The 16,953-nt window shown below is 47.6% G+C and overlaps 1 protein-coding gene across 2 annotated transcripts in view; it reads left to right on the forward strand.

Annotated features, from left to right (window-relative positions):
• Positions 1–16,953, forward strand: part of LOC138511162 (uncharacterized) — a 390,240-nt gene that overhangs the window by 219,159 nt on the left and 154,128 nt on the right. For both annotated transcript variants that reach the window (XM_069626668.1, XM_069626669.1), the window contains exon 3: positions 7,330–7,667. In XM_069626668.1, coding sequence (XP_069482769.1) covers positions 7,330–7,667 — 338 coding nt within the window. The remainder of the gene's footprint in view (positions 1–7,329; positions 7,668–16,953) is intronic.

Genomic DNA, 16,953 nt, shown 5'->3' on the forward strand with positions numbered 1-16,953 from the left:
AATATAATAATATCAAACGGCATTATTATGATTTTTAGGTAACCATATTAAGTACCGAATTGTAACTTTATATTTTGAATGTTATTTGGATGTTGCTTTCAGAAATTTTTCGATTGTGTTTATGTTTCGATTTTCTTTCAAATGTATCTTTTAATTATCTTAGTTTCATTAATCAAATGAAAATTCGGTACCTCCATCCTCTGTTCATCTAAAACGACGTCATAGTGTTTTTGTTAGGGAAAGCCTTCTCTCTTTTAAATGTCATGGTGTAATGTTATGTCTTAAATTATTGGTGCTTAGAAATTTTTTCTGTTAAATCTATTTGTAAAGGTTTTTATTTTCAATAAACCAAATACAAAAAAAAAAATAATATAGGCAATCAACAAATTGTAATAATATAAAACATATGTGTAGTAAATGACAGGATGCCAATGGTTGCACAAGCAGTAATATGCCACAGTTTTTAAAAACAAAATACAGCCAATGTTACCTAAGGAGTAACACCACACCAAACAAATACACAGACTCACACACAGACAAACACCTATCACAAACCCCAAAAACCACTCAGACAACAAAAACGTAATGTGCAAGACCTAACTCTATTCGGTAAACAGATGTGCAAAATAGCAGATTTTATCCAGTTTAACATTAACAGGCTGTACTGAATAACAACCAAGGACCCTTATTTTACATAGAATGCCCTACTATTCAGCTATCCATAGGGAGAGCAATTTGCGTGTCTCTGGCTGGTCAGCTTAATAAGGATTCAAAGATGTAAACTTCAGCCAAACTGCCAACTTGAGTTTCGGCTATATAGTTGATTGCGAACCATCTGCCCAGCCTTCTTCAGGTAGAAGCACATCTTAACACGACATATGTGGTGACAGGAAAGTGGAAAGAATGTAACAGTAAATTTGGCCTGCAGAATTACTGACAAAACAGGACACCCATGCTGTAAATCCGCCATTATCTGTGGAAATACTGTTACTGCTCGTCAATCAGCACAATTTCCACCTGCGGAATTACCGCCAGCGGAAATATGTATTCGCCAGAACGGAAAGCATGGCGACCGCCATTTGAAAAGCTCAATCCACCCTGAACCCCCCACTTCCTGTAGAAACCCAGACCCAAAAGTCACAGAAAATATGTCTCAAGAAAAAGCCAGAGGGAAGGTGCCCAAATATCGGCTGCGTAAGTCAAAATTAGAGCTCCATGTCCTCACTAATGAGGTGGTTGCCGTTGCAAGGAACTTTAGGCCCCCGCCAGAGGAAAACATCTGTGTAGCGGAAGTCAGCAATCTGGGTATCCATCAGCCAGAAAGTGATGGCTATAGGCATGGTCCTCCGGGATGTGGAGAACTGCCATAAAAGATGGAATGACCTTAGAGTCACAGTGCGCAGCCTCCTCTTTCAACACAGATCAGAGGCACTGGCCGCAGGAGGCGACACCACAAAGCCCCTTGCCCTGACCCCGTGGGAGGAGAAGGCAAGCTCCTTCCTCGACATGGAAGGGATTGAGGAAGTCTGTGGAGCGGATGCTGGTGTCAGCAGCCAGGACTCGGGAGGTGCGTTTGTTCCCCCACCCCCGGCCAATGCACAGTGCAAAGGACCAACCGAAGAATGTGCCCCTTAGCTGGGATAGGCCAACGGACACGGTTAGTTGCCTTACATGTCCATAAGTATATAACACCCAATGTCCATGCTGAGCCAGTTACAGGCATGGGTGCCACACCAGCCCCACAAACATGCAAGGGGTCACAGAACAACATCATTCCCTGTGTGCTGATGGGCCAACGCTGTTACTGGATGCATGGCTGGTGTGTAAACTGTGTACGTAACCATGCACAACAGCATGAAACTGTAATTGTATTACCCATGTGAGATGGGAAGGGCCAAGTGCTAAAGTGGACCCCCGGACCAACTGTATAGACAGGCCGCCTTGGCAGCACAATGGGAAAAGAACAGCTGCCCGTGGGTTGGACACATTCAGCGGTGACTATACCCACCTTGCTGTGGTCACATGCAATGGCCCATGAACAACCATACCCTGCTGCCTACATGTGTCCGATGTCCCTCAAACAATTAGCAGGTGTGGCTAGCAAGCCACTGTAGAAATGCACAATGACTGACAGCATGTCATTTGTCCCCCTATAGGGCGCAGGTGCCTCAGGATGAGGTGGAGGAGGAGGGTGAAAGCCCTTCGATGACCCATGGCTGGGCCTCCAGGGCAAAGACCACCACCACCACCCGTGAAGGGCCAACCGACGGGAAGGTCAGGTGTAAGGGACGCCATGGGACACCAGGGTCCAGCAGCACCACACCTGCCCTTGCCAGCGCAGGCACTGCACCCATTCCACCTGATGCAGACATGGCAACTCCAACTGCTCCCCAACAGTCGGCCAAAGTGGTCATGATGGGTGAGCCAGCTGCTGGCATGTGTGCTGAAGCCACCATGGTTCCACCCACCCGACAGGCCCATGACGCACCCACTTCACCTGGGCAGGAGAGCCTTCATCCTGGGCAGCAGGGCCCGTCATCTGAGGGTGACTTGGACATCCTGTCCTATGGTTCACATTGTTTCAGTCCCAGCCATCCCCATAGTCCTCAACCCATTCCCCAGGCCATTCTGGACAACACGTTCATCGGAGGCTTGAGGTGATGGAAAGGCACCAGGTGCACCTGGAGCCCAATGCCGACACACAGTCCCTCCAACTCGAGGCCATCCGGGACTGCATCCAGGGTGCCACACGCCGGATTGTGCGGTCCATGGAGCATGACTGGGCTGAGGCGGCTGCTACATCTGCTGTCTTGACTGTCTACAGGCAGTGGGTACGTGAGCTCACTGAAGGCATGGTCGAGGCCATGCAGCAGAAGATGGAGCTCACAATGCGACACATCCAGGGGTCTGGGTCAGAACAATCCAGTTCCGTGACCCCAACACAGGGTTCATTGCCGAGCACCCCAAGGCACCGTTCTGAGTGCATTCCGGCCCCAAAGGTGCTAGGGGAACCCAGTAAGGGGAAGAGGCCATGCAAGTGACTTGGAACTTGGTGATAAGCACAAGGGCGTGTTGGGATGGTGTTGTGGGGAGGAGGAGCTGAGATGGTGTGTTGTGGATGCTGTTGTGGGGAGGGGGAGCAGGATGGTGTGTTGGGGTGGTGTTGTGGGGAGGGGGTTGGTGTGTTGGGGATAGTGTTGTGGGGAGGGGGATGGTGTTGGGGATGGTCTTGTGGGGAGGGAGATGGTGTGTTGGGGATGGTGTTGTGGGGAGTGGGAGGGGTTTGGTGTGCTGGGGATGGTGTTGTTGGGAGGAGGAGCTGAGATGGTGTGTTGTGGATGGCGCTGTAGGGAAGGGGTGGGGGAGCGGGATGGTGTGTTGGGGATGGTGTTGTGGGGAGGGGCTTGGTGTGTTGGGGATGGTGTTGTGGGGAGGGGGATGGTGTGTTGGGGATGGTGTTGTGCGGAGGGGGATGGTGTGTTGGGGATGGTGTTGTGAGGAGGGGGAGCAGGATGGTGTATTGTGGATGGTGTTGTGGGGAGGGGGTTGGTGTGTTGGGGATAGTGGTGTGGGGAGGGGGATGGTGTGTTGGGAATGGTCTTGTGGGAAGGGAGATAGTGTGTTGGGGATGGTGTTGTGGGGAGGGGGATGGTGTGTTGGGGATGGTGTTGTGGGAGGGGGAAGGTGTTGTGGGGAGGGGGATAGTGTTGTGGAGAGGGGGATGGTGTGTTGGGGATGGTGTTTTGGGGAGGGGAATGATAAATTGGTGTTGTGGGAGGGGAAGGGGATGGTGTTGTGGGGAGTGGGATGGTGTGTTGGTGATGGTGTTGTGGGGAGGAGGAGCTGAGATGGTGTGTTTTGGATGGTGTTGTGGGGAGGGGGAGTGGGATGCTGTGTTGGGGATGGTGTTGTGGTGAGGGGGATGGTGTGTTGGGGATAGTGTTGTGGGGAGGGGTAGGGGGATGGTGTGTTGGGGATGGTGTGGGTAGGGAGATGGTGTGTTGGGGATGGTGTTGTGTGGAGAAGGAGGGGGATGGTATGTTGGGGATGGTGTGGGGAGAGGGATTGTGTGTTGGGGATGGTGTTGTGGGGAGGGGAAGGTGTTGTGGGAGTGGGATGGTGTGTTGGGTCTGGTGTTGTGGGGAGGAGGAGCTGAGATGGTGTGTTGTGGATGGCGTTGTGGGGAAGGGGTGGGGGAGCGGGATGGTGTGTTGGGGATGGTGTTGTGGAGAGGGGGATGGCATGTTGGGATGGTGTTGTGGGGAGGAGGAGCTGAGATGGTGTGTTTTGGATGGTGTTGTGGGGAGGAGGAGCGTGATGGTGTGTTGGGGATGGTGTTGTGGGGAGGGGGATGTGTGTTGGGGTTTGGGGATAGTGTTGTGGGGAGGGGTAGGGGGATGGTGTATTGGGGATGGTGTTTTGGGGAGGGGCAGGGGGATGGTATGTTGGGGATGGTGTGTTGGGGGTGGTGTTGTGGGGAGTGGGAGGGGATAGTGTGTTGGGGATGGTGTTGTGGGGAGTGGAAGGGGGATGGTGTTGTGGGGAGTGGTATGGTGTGTTGGGTCTGGTGTTGTGGGGAAGGAGATGGTGTGTTGGGGAGGGTGTTGTGGGGAAGGGGAGGGGATGGTATGTTGGGGATGGTGTTGTGGGAGGGGGATGGTGTGTTGGGGATGGTGTTGTGGGGATGGGGAGGGGGATTGAGTTGTTGGGAGGGGGATGGTGTGTTGGGGATGGTGTTGTGGGGAAGGAGATGGTGTGTTGGGGATGGTGTTGTGGGGAGGGGGAGAGTGATGGTATGTTGGGATGGTGTTGTGGGGAGGGGGATGGTGTGTTGGGGATGGTGTTGTGTGGAGGGGGAGTGGGATGGTGTGTTGGGGATGGTGTTGGGAGGTGGAGGGGATGGTGTGTTGGGGATGGTGTTGTGGGGATGGGGATGGTGTGTTGGGGATGGTGTTGTGTGGAGGGGGAGTGGGATGGTGTGTTGGGGATGGTGTTGTGGGGAGGTGGAGGGGATGTGTGTTGGGGATGGTGTTGTGGGGAGGGGGGTGGTGTGTTGGTGATGGTGTTATGGTTAGGGGAGATGGATGGTGTGTTGGAGATGGTGTGGGGATGGGGGTGGTGTGTTGGGGATAGTGTTGTGGGGCGGGGGAAGCGGATGGTGTGTTGGGGATGGTGTTGTGGGGAAGGAGATGGTGTGTTGTGGATGGTGTTGTGGGGAGGATAAGGAGGATGGTGTGTTGGGTTGGTGTTGTGGGGAGGGAGATGGTGTGTTGGGGATGGTGTTGTGGTGAGGGGCAAGGGGTGTGTGACCATTTTCACATTAAACCTTAGTTCACCTGAAGCAATGCCAGGATATGCCTTATTGTGTGCATGTGTTTAATCATTAATGTGACAATATATACAGCACCTAGATGCCCGTGGGTTCTATGCGCCGATATAAATGTTAAAATAAATAAATAATAAAATACAGTGGTGCATGGCATGTGGAAAGAATTGTGCTCAGAAGAAAATGTCTATGAGTTCCTCATGAACCTTTCATCCTGCTCTGACCTCATCCCGGGCACTGCGTGCAACGGCCTCAGCCACAGGCAGTGTATCCACCTCCTAGCATGTCCACATCAGGGGGTAGAGGGACATTCCTCCTGAGGCATGCCACAGACCAGCACAATTTTGCCAAACAAACCTTTCACGCGTATACATATGTGCCCCTCCTGTATTTTCCAGGCAGCAGAAACAGGCCTTCAGGAGGCCAAAGGTCCGCTCAATACAGAGCCTGGTCCTGCTGTATGTGTCATTCTAGGCCACCTCCTGTGGTGTCTGTGGATCCCACACAGGTGTCATGAGCCATGGCAGCTGCGGGTATCCAAAGTCACCTGCAAGGAGAAAGGTCAAAAGTGTCAGTCCAAGTGTATTGTGTATGGGTTGCCATGGGCACTACATCATGTCCATGGACATTCTGTGCATGTTAGTGGCTTCATTGCACCACATGTCTTGCTATCACTGTATGGGCATGTTGTATTGAGCAGTATTTGCATTGTTGTGTTACCCATGCACCCAGCTCACTTCCAGCAGTTCTCATTTCCAGGCTCTATAGTTGTCAGCCTGTTTTGGTCATGTATGTTGCTTTCATGCATGTGCCCTGGGTTTCTGGTGTCTGCGTCTCTTACATGATGGAGTAATGTACACGAGTACTTGGCCAAGGAACTGCCAGTGTAACTGGTCTTTGGTGCTGTGTCCCACTTTGATACAATGATTAAGGATGTATCATGTTGCATTGTGGTACCTGTATTCATGCGTGTGTGTTGGTAGGCCGTTGTGTCAATGTGCATATGCGTATGCATACAGCATTGTCCATCATGTACTAGTCTTGTGGGTTGTAGACTGTAATTTATAATTCCGCCGACTGTAATACAGTAAGCGGCATTCCTGCGGACTCATAATTCGGCAGACTGGTAAATGTGGCAGTAATTTCATTACCGCCAATATTAACATATACCGCCGGAGTCGTAATGACCTCCATTGTCTTTCTGGAGTTTCCATCGGTCCAAGGGATAGGTACTTCAGGAAGGGGGGTTCACAGGAAAGTGGGTGCTGCAGTATCTCCTTGCCTCTTGCTTTCTTTAATGACACAGTTTCATCTACAGGAACCCTCCTATGAGGGAAGTAGAAGGACAAACCATAAAGACCATACCATCTTGAACGGGACTTAATTCCCAATAGCCAGTTGTATATATGGTATACTCCTAAAAAGACAGCACGTGACTTTGCATCAGAATTAAAAGGTAAAAAGGTATCAAATACCAGCAGCCTGTTCAGGAGAGGCATGGAAAGTAATGGGGGACACACATTGTCCCCAGAGCACTGCATGGAAGATAGCTTGTGGTGCACAGGAACACGTGCAGATGTCAACAACTGTGTCATTCCTTAATGCCATGCTATCTTCTGTCCTCGTGTTGAGCACTGGTGTGCGCTTGGGTACAAAGTGCACCTCAAACAACACAGGACAGGGGCCCCCAATGGCACCCGGCAGCACACTACTTAAGGGTGCAGGGGCGCTAACAGAGGAAAAGGGAGAGATCCCCCAGCACCCTAAAAAGGTGAACTAATGTCCCCAGAAGAAAAATACATTAAGATGGGGGAGGTGAGGCTGAAGAACCTCACTCACCGTCAAATCTAATAAAACAAACCCAGAAAGTCCAGCAGTAGTACTGGGGGCTCAAAGCAAGTAAGGGGGGAGTTTGCAAAAAAGTAAATCCCAAACAGAGATGCAAAATGGTCTTTCTGGATCCGATAATAACTGTGACTAATGTTTTTTTATTCCCTTTTTAGTGAAACAGAAGCAAGATCAAGAACGTGAAGCGGCGGAGCGGAGGCGGAGAGAAGAGGAAGCAAGAAGGAAAAGAGAAGAGGCTGAGCGAAGGCAGAGAGAAGAGGAAGAGAAACAACAGAGGGAGGAAGAGAAGAGGCAACAGGAACGTCATGAGAGGGAGCAAAGGATTGCAGAAGAGATCGAGAGAGAGAGACAATCCCTCGAGGAAAGGTTGAAAAAAACCTCAGAGAAGTTAAAAAACAGAAGCAACCAGAGAGGAGTGGAGCGTTTCCAAGAGCGTTCCCACATCATGCAGTTTGCCGTGGAAGATGACGCTGATGGCATCGAGACAAATGAGGTACAGTACACCCTAAAACACCAAGGGAAACTGTGGGCATCGAAGGTGCCAAGTAGCGGTAGAGGAACCATTACATTAGGATAGAGGGGGGATTTGGGGCACCCAGTAGAGACCTACAAGTATGAGGGGGACACACAGGTTGGGGATGGAGAAAATGCAGTCCAACCTCTCAAGCAGCACCTCTTCACCCCTTGATATTTAACAGCCACTACAGCCAGTATCCAAGGCTGGACCTATGCCCCTTGGGGCACTTGTGCAGGGTCTCGCAGCATTACACGCATGGGAAAGAAACACAGGAGAGCAGCAGTGGTGGCTCGTACCAGCAGCAGCTATCCTATGTACCCCATCAAAAAGGAACCAAAAGACCTAAAGTACGTGTGCAGGGAGGGACAAAGCGGGGTAGCAGATGTTGGGGTTTTTCATGTGTATGTGGAAATTCCCTTTAAATGGCTCTGTCACTGCTTCTTCTAACTCTGATTGATGGGTCTATACCAATACCACAGTTTATATTAATATTCTATTGATGGAATTGAAAAATAAGAATCTAGACTGGACTACTGCAACAGCCTCTTTCTAAATCTTCCTGCCTCTACTCTTCGACATTTACAACTTAGCTCAGGAATTGTCTCTCCAGCTCTGAAATCTCTTCACTGGCTCCCGTGGCTGCAAGGATCAAGTTCAAGACCCTCTGCATCGTACAGAAGGCTTTCTGGGGCCAGCGACCGCTCTACCTCCAACGTTCTCTTCCAAAACATCTTCCTTCTCGAGCTCTCTGCTCATCCACCTCCAACTCTCTGAGGGTCAGACACTTCTCCAAGCAGAGAGTTGGGGGCAGATCTATTTCCTCGGCTGGGGCCTCCCTCTGGAACAGCCTCCCAGCTTCTCTCAAACTTGAGCAGAACCACCTCCGGAAGCAACTCAAGACCTTCCTTTTCACTTCTGCTTTCTCTCTTCCTCTCCCCTGCTGATGCACCTGACTGCTCCACACACTGGTCACCTGGTCATCCTCTGAACTCAGGCCCAGGCTCCTGTATGTCCAGTTGCCCATGCACTGCCTCCGGGCTCCCCAACCATCGGAAGGAAACATATACAATCACTCCCATTACAAGTGAGGCTTGCCCCAAACACTAAAGGCAACTGTTACAATCACTCACATTAAAATTGAGGCTTTCCCCAAACATCTGAAGGCAACGGATACAATCACTCCCATTACAAGTGAGGCTTGCCTCAAACATCTGAAGGCAATGGGTACAATTGCTCCCATTACAAGTGAGGATTGTCCTAAGCATCTATAGCCAACAAATAGAATCACTTGCATTATACATGAGGCGTGTTCCAAACATCTGAAGGCAACAGATACAATCGCTCCCATTACAAGTGAGGCTTGCCCCAAACATCTGAGGCAATGGATACAATCGCCCCTATTACAAGTGAGGCTTGCCCCAAACATCTGAAGGCAACAGTTACAATCGCTCCCATTACAAATGAGGCTTGTTCCAAACATCTGAAGGTAATGGATACAATCGCTCCCACTGCAAGTGAGTCTTGCCCCAAACATCTGAAGGCAACGGATACAATTGCTCCCATTACAAGTGAGGCTTGCCCCAAACATTTGAAGGCAACGTATACAATCGATCCCATTACAAGTGAGGCTTGTTCCAAACATCTGAAGGCAATGGATACAATCGCTTGCATTAAACATCAGGCTAGCCCCAAACATCTGAAGGCAATATATACAATCGCCCCTATTACAAGTCGGGCTTGCCCCAAACATCTGAAGGCAACAGTTACAATCACTCCCATTACAAGTGAGGTTTGTTCCAAACATCTGAAGGTAATGGATACAATCGATTGCATTATACATGAGGCTTGTTCCAAACATCTGAAGGCAATGGATACAATCGCCCCTATTACAAGTGAGGCTTGCCCCAAACATCTGAAGGCAACAGTTACAATTTCTCCCATTACAAGTGAGGCTTGTTCCAAACATCTGAAGGTAATGGATACAATCGATTGCATTATGCATGAGGCTTGTTCCAAACATCTGAAGCCAATGGATACAATCGCTCCCACTGCAAGTGAGTCTTGCCCCAAACATCTGAAGGCAACTGATACAATTGCTCCCATTACAAGTGAGGCTTGACCCAAACATCTGAAGGCAACAAATACAATCGCTCCGATAACAAGTGAGGCTTGTCCTTAGCGTCTATAGCCAGCAAATAGAATCACTTGCATTATACATGAGGCTTGTTCCGAACATCTGGAGGCAATGGATATCATCGCTCCCATTACAAGTGAGGCTTGTCTCAAGCATCTATAGCCAGTGGATACAATCACTCACATTATACATGAGGCTTGTCTCAAACATATGAAAGCAATGAATACAATCGCTCCCATTACAAGTGAGGCTTTCCCCAAACATCTGAAGGCAACGTATGCAATCGCTTCCATTACAAATGAGGCTTGGTCAAGCATCTATAGCCAACGGATACAATAACCCCCTCAGATTCTGTGTCTGCAAATAAAAGTGTGTCTGTAACTTCTCTTAAAGGTAGCATGGGATCTGTGCATAGTACTGTGTGCCATTCTATACCTTTTTCATCTGTGCCTGTGAGAATGATGGTGTCTTTTCTGGTGGTCACTGCATCAATGTGTAAAAGAAATTTTGTACCTGGAGTTCTTTCTTGTGGGACTGCTGGTCTAAACATGAACTCTGCTGGCAGGTGAAATATCATGTTTTGAACTCCTGGAAACCATCCAATCAGGACGGTCACTGCATACATGACCACATGCTCGGGTAAGGATAGTGCCCCAATTACACTGGTGCTACATTTGGACTAAGCTTAGCTTCCGAAGTAGATCCCTAGCTATCAAGTTTACTGGTGTCTCAGTGCCGTATAGTAGTGGTGCTAGCATCTCATGTGTCCCTATGGTGAGAGGTAAATCTTCTGTGAAAGGAACCTTTGTTATTGCCTCCGAGAATCCATGTGTGTCCATGTATCTGTTGGTTAATGGGAACCTTCCCTTGTTTATTGTAACTCCCATATCCTTGTCTCCTATCTTCACTCCCACTTTAGGTTCGTTTCCGGGGTGATAGATAGGACTGGACATGTCAGGGTTCGCTGTTGGCTGTCCTATTGTGAATACATATTTGTCCCTGGGAGCGGGAATATGTTTTCTCCCATGACACTTGTTCCTGCATAATGTGTTACTGTCCCCCTTGGTAGTGCATTTTTCTCCCAGGACAATATAGTTGTCTGTGATGGTACTCATTGTGTAACATTCTATATGTTGTTTGGTGTTGGGTATTGAATGGGTCCTCCCTGTGTGGGCGCCCCAATCTGCTGTGAGCCTGGATATTGTGGTTGTGCTGACCCTGGGGCATATCCCCCCTAGGCTGGATACTGATTAGGGGTCGCAGTTGGATGATATTGCATTAGCCGGCTGCTTTACAGTCTCGTGCTAGATGGTCTACTTTGCTGCATGTCCAGCATGCCCTTCCAAACCTTGGTCTCAACCCTCCAAAACCTCCCCCTTGCCCTTGCTGGGTGTTACCTTGTGCACCTTGTATCCTGTCATTGCCCATATTACCTGTCCCTTCTTGTTGAGGCTCCTGATTCTGTCTCCCATCGGCGACATTTGTAACCATCGCACCTTCCATACTCACCTTGGCTTGTTTCTTCTGTACTAGTTTTGCTTGGGCTTGCTGTGCTTGCTTTTCTTTCTCTCTTTATTTCTCATGCTTGCATTTACAATAATGTGCTAAGTATGCTTGGATTTCTCCCCATGTTTTAGCCTCAATGGCCACTATCTTGTCTATCTTCATTTGCACTTCTGTGGGAAGACCTCTATGCAATACATGGTAAAGGATTGGTACTGTTTTATCCCATGCTTCACCTGTCTCTTCCCTCCACATCTCCTGAATCGAGTGAATGTATAATGCTGGGTCTTCATCAGCTCGCATTATGTGCGTGCCATAATTGATCCTATGTCGGGTGTGTCTGGGTACGCCCTTCTCAAAGGGTCCTACACATGGGCTCTACAGTTGCTGAAAGGGGGGGCTCCGTCATGTGCATTACTCTCTAATCGTACTCTAGGATACCCTGTTTGTCTGTTCCCCCAATATACTAGCAAGTAAGCTTTTCATATCTCTTACTGCTAATGTGATACCTGCTGTCAGCTTTTCAAGTTCATGTATACACTTGCAGCTCCTGGGGTAAGAGCAGGAAGCGTTTTAATCAAATTGTTTTTGATTTGACCAGGGTACATACTGTGATCGTCCTATCCCTTTTTGTATCAATGGAAATAGGGTCCCTTCTCTCCCTTTGCTGTTTGTTCGGTCTAGCCCTTTTCCTTCCTCATACTACTGCTATGGTTGCAGGATGAGGTCAAAGCCATTCCCCCCATGGAGTTCTCTCTCTTTGTTCTCCCTCTGTTTCCCAATCTTCATCATCACCCTCTTGCTCCTCGTCACTCTCTGTTGCTATTGAATCATAGTTGAAAGTCTATTTCATCTGTTCTTGGTGCAGCGTGATTTCCTCACTTCTTCCTTCTGACTGTATGTCTCTACTTTCACATCCTTGATCACTGCTCTATTCATCTTTAACAATGCCCCCCTCCTGTCCATGTGTCAGCAATAATCATGGGACATGGTCCCTCTCGTTCCCTTCTCTTCGTCACTCTCTGTAGCTCCTCCTATGGTTTCTGAATTGCAGCTTGTACATCCCTACGCGCTTTGTTTTCTATCTTCATTATGATAGGGTCTCTGTCTCTAGTGTTTCCAGTGGCACCTCCTGATGTCGATGCTTCTTGTTCTCCTTAGGGCTTGTATCAGGGATTCATATATCCCGCAGCAGGTTTACCAGGATAAGTTCCAGCAAGGGATGTACATATCGGCTGCGCAGGCACTGAAGCCTGTGCTAACTTTGCATTTCCCTGACTTAGGGGTGGAGCTGACGACTGCGCAGGCATCACAGCCTGTGTCGTGCTTATGCTGTCTCTGAGTAATGTAGGGGCGGTGGCTACAACAGGTGTTTTCCCTTTGGTTTCCTCTCCCTCTGATTCTCCTTCTACCTCATCATAGAGCTTCCAAAGCTCCAATATACTCTGCCTCCTTTTGAGTTGTTTGCCTTTATAAGTCGATAATAAATGCAAATACATTTGCTCTATAATACCCTTATCATGTGTGCCTTCAGCTGGCCCAGGTATAAACATTCTCCCTTCGGTCTCTTCTGACCGTTCTAAATTATATTTAAGAATTTTGTCCCTATAGGTTGGGAGATCCCCACAGATGTGTTTGATTAGGGTACACATTTTCAAAAATACCTATGTTACAATAACTAACGGACCAACGACTTAATAATCACAACAAACAAACCTCCAATAATCAACAATTGACTAACTGCTCTAAGTTAGTCTCTCTAAGGTCACCCCCTACGGAGCACCCCAAATTACCTCAAAAAAACACAAAACGAGTACAAAATTCTATTCACTAGGCATCTTTGCACCAATACAAAAATCAATACAGTTTCACTCCTCACAATCCTCTTCTCCATGCTCTATATCCACGCTCCACACTCACCCCACACTACTTTCGCCTCTAATCAACTATACCTTTTATATCAACACTTTTTACAATATGATTAAAATTCAACACTCATATACACCATTTTTTATTTTTCCTCCTCTCCTTCCATTACCCGTGGAACTGAGTGTTGCAGTCCTTGCGAGTGCAGGACTTCCCACTCTTAGTTGAACAGATTGCCCCTCGCCTCATCGTGAGATGTTAAAACTTAAATACCCACAATTACCACTACTGTGACGTCACTGCTTCCCCACGACAGCCCTCTTCTATTTCTACTAAAATCAAAACTTCATACAGAAAACTCTACATCAAGTGATTCACTCTTTCTGTGCTTTACAAATGGGTCCTTATCGATATCCACCCTTTATTGCATCTTTTGTAAGGGGGGCTATGGCCTTTGGGGTTTCCTTTGCACTGTTTACTGAGTACTTTCTGGGCTGAGAACTTGCATTATACATTTTGTGTGTGCGTGTGTGTCCTGTCCACTTCTAGGTGGATGCTTTCCTACAGGGGGAGATGTGCTTCTTCGGTTTGCATGACTTGAATGACTCTGGAGTGTACATGTCTCTGCACGTACTCTTGTTCTCAACATAGCTGTGACCTTGTCTTTTGTTACTTTACCGGAACTTGGCGAAACCTTTATTAGTAATATGTTTCACTTGCTGAATGTGTGAAACCGGAATGGACATCCTCGCTTGCAGCCAATGCTTATGCAGCATTCTTCCCCTTGCCCCTGCATACTCTGCTTCTGATAGCAACATTTGATTAAGTCATGTTCCTTTGTGTTGCTTGGGACCAGGTTTTCACCTATTACATCTAACCAATCGCTGCACGACTTTTACACCCTGCTCAAGGCTGCTGGTCTTGGAAGCATATTCCTCATGGTCTGACCTGAGCTACCTGTCCGTTTGCTGTATAAAACTATTGCTGATGTTTTTGAGACCTGCTGAAGTTCAGGTACCTACGAAGCATTACTAAAGTATGTTAATCTTTGCCTTACCTACTAAATGCTTACTCTATCGCCATTTGTGCTCCCTGTCTCTTGAGGCCTATTCGCTTTCACCTATATGCATTCCTGTCAAGCTGAACACCTACCGTGTAATTGCTGGTTGATAATACCTGTCGCTTTCTGTGCATCTAAACATGGAATACATGTGATACTGTTGACTGCTTATCTTTCAGTGAAGGGACATGGTGGAAATGACAGGGTAATCTGCTTGCGATTTAGACCTTTGGCCTTTGATGTGTATTCAGACTCTTGCTTTGTGGATTTCCTGAGTTTGTACTTCCTTTCTCATGTGGGATGTGAGATATTCATCCCAACACAGCCACTAGCTCTTTTTCCCTGTTATTGCCAACTTGCGAGGGGCACCCATCTACATAAACTGTGGGTATCTCCTGGCAAATTATTTCTTCATAGACCTTGTGTGGGGAAGTTAAGTACGCCTCCATGCTGTTACTGGTTATTAGACTTTCGTCCTCAAGACAGTTTTCTTGAGCACAATCATGCATGTCTGCCAAACCTTGCGCCAGAGTACTGTTCTTGTTTAGGCCATATCTAACCTCCATGGGAAAGCCTTACATGGACAGAATCCACAATGTAATTCTGGAATTACTTATATTCACAGCCAGGATTCGGTCACTTTTTAAGTACCACACGGGTTAGTGAGGAGTCTACTCCCCCTGGATAAATGGGCGGTAGTTTTTCAAGGCCCATACGGTTGCCAGGACAACCTTTTTTTGCAGTCGTTGAATTTTCCCTCCACAGAGAAGAAAGTTTTGTTTGTGTACGAGATAACTTTGTTGACCTTGTCGTGCTTTTGGTACAATACCGCTGTCAGGCAGGTATCTGAAAACCCTTTCTCCAAGACCTCCTTATTCCTAATGGGATAAGCCAAACAAGGAGCTTGAGAAAGGCTTCCTTACAGTTGATTAACTGCATCGGATTGCTCCGGACCCCACTCCCACTTTACTCCGGCCTTTAATAAATGGGCCAAAGGTCGAGTGACCTCTGTGCAAGAAGGTTTCTCAATTCACGCAGAGTAGTAGGGTCTTTTAATTTCAATAAGGCTTCCACTTTCTTCACCTGGGTGTTGATACCCTCAGGGGTGATTTCCTGCCCTAGAAAGTTCACTGTGGTTGTACCCCACTGTGCCTTCTAAAAGGCCAATTTTGCTCCAGCATTCTGCAACTGGGCCAGATCATAGCCAATTTCTGCTATATGTTATTCCACAGATGGGCTCTTAATCAATACATCATCTACATAGGCCAGGTTTCTACTTTCACCCAAATCTGTCACAGACCTTGATTGATGTAGAGAAGTGGCCATTTTGACATGTGGACTCGTTTGTTTAACTGACTCAGGTCTGCACAGTCTCCATTGCTCATTTGGTTTTAGTATCCCCAGTACCGGGTTGTTAAAGGTACTGTGGATCAGACAAATTATCCCACGGGATTCCAAATTCTTAATCATTTCTGTGAGAGACTCCATGGACATGAGAGGTAATGAATACTGGAGCCATCTCTGCGTCCATGGTTATGGTAGTTGAATGGATCGATGTACGCCCACAATCATATGAATCTACTGCGAAGATATCCTGGAAGTCCAGGAATGCCTGTTTCAGCTGCTGTCTTCCTCGGTCTCACAGGCATCAGCGAGATTGATCAGTTTCTCAAGCATCTTCCTGAAACCAGGAAAGACCTCGGGCTTGCAAATTTCATCATTATCCTCCAGTGGGGTGGAGAGATCTCTTTTGATGGTGTTTACCTGGACATGAGGTTCCTTGGATTTGAGATAGTTGTCATTGACTCAAAATACCACCTCATCCTTCCTGGTGTCACAGGTCACCTCTTCCACCCCATAAGGGCATCAGGAGTAGACCAAGAAATTCCTCTTGATGGGTAAACATCTTTTCTGAAGGAATACTGTCACTGGTGTCGAAACAATTGTGTGGAATTGGTACGATTATTTAATAACCTAAACCAACAGAATAGTGTTGGGCATTGACCACCATTCCATTAGAGGTGTCCGCGCCCAAAATGATACTTTGAGGGTCGCTGTTATCCAAGAATATATGAATGGTGTTGTGTTCTAGATGCACTTAAGGTTTTGGATGTAAATATAAACCTTGTTGTTGGTGGCAAGAGTTCAAATTGATGTAGGCATCCTTATGTTTTAAGGTCGGTCCTCACTTAATTTTGAGGGGAATGGTGAATTGTTGCAGCTGTCTCGGGATGTAATCTCTTCTCCCACTTGAACTTCAACTGCATAAGGGAGCAATTAAGCTGACCAAAAGGCTCTTAAGGTGTCAAAGCACATGGTGTTACTCCCCCAGTCGTGAACATACTTTGCTATAAATTATATCTAAGCTAATTGTGAATCGATTTAGAATGTCACAACCCAAATAAAAGTCGGAAGGGACATCTCTAAAGACCCAACTGTTGTGTTCTATAATTTTGTTGCCAATGAAAATTTTTAGCATACACCTGCTAGGCAGGAAATGTTTGGAATGTGGTCTTTCCAGACCCACTTCCCATGTATCAATCAATTTCAATGTGGAAGAAGTTTTTTGGCTTTGGTCACAGCTGGTCTGGTCGGCGACTCCTAACAATACCCGAGGAAAGGGGACTATGGACTAGGAGTAAGGTGGTCACTACGGTGAGTAACCTGGTAATACTCCTACGTCCCGTCCCCTTTCCTCC

The sequence above is a fragment of the Ambystoma mexicanum genome, chromosome 6p (genome assembly GCF_040938575.1).
Source record: "Ambystoma mexicanum isolate Mex_15411 chromosome 6p, UKY_AmexF1_1, whole genome shotgun sequence".
NCBI lineage: Eukaryota > Metazoa > Chordata > Amphibia > Caudata > Ambystomatidae > Ambystoma > Ambystoma mexicanum.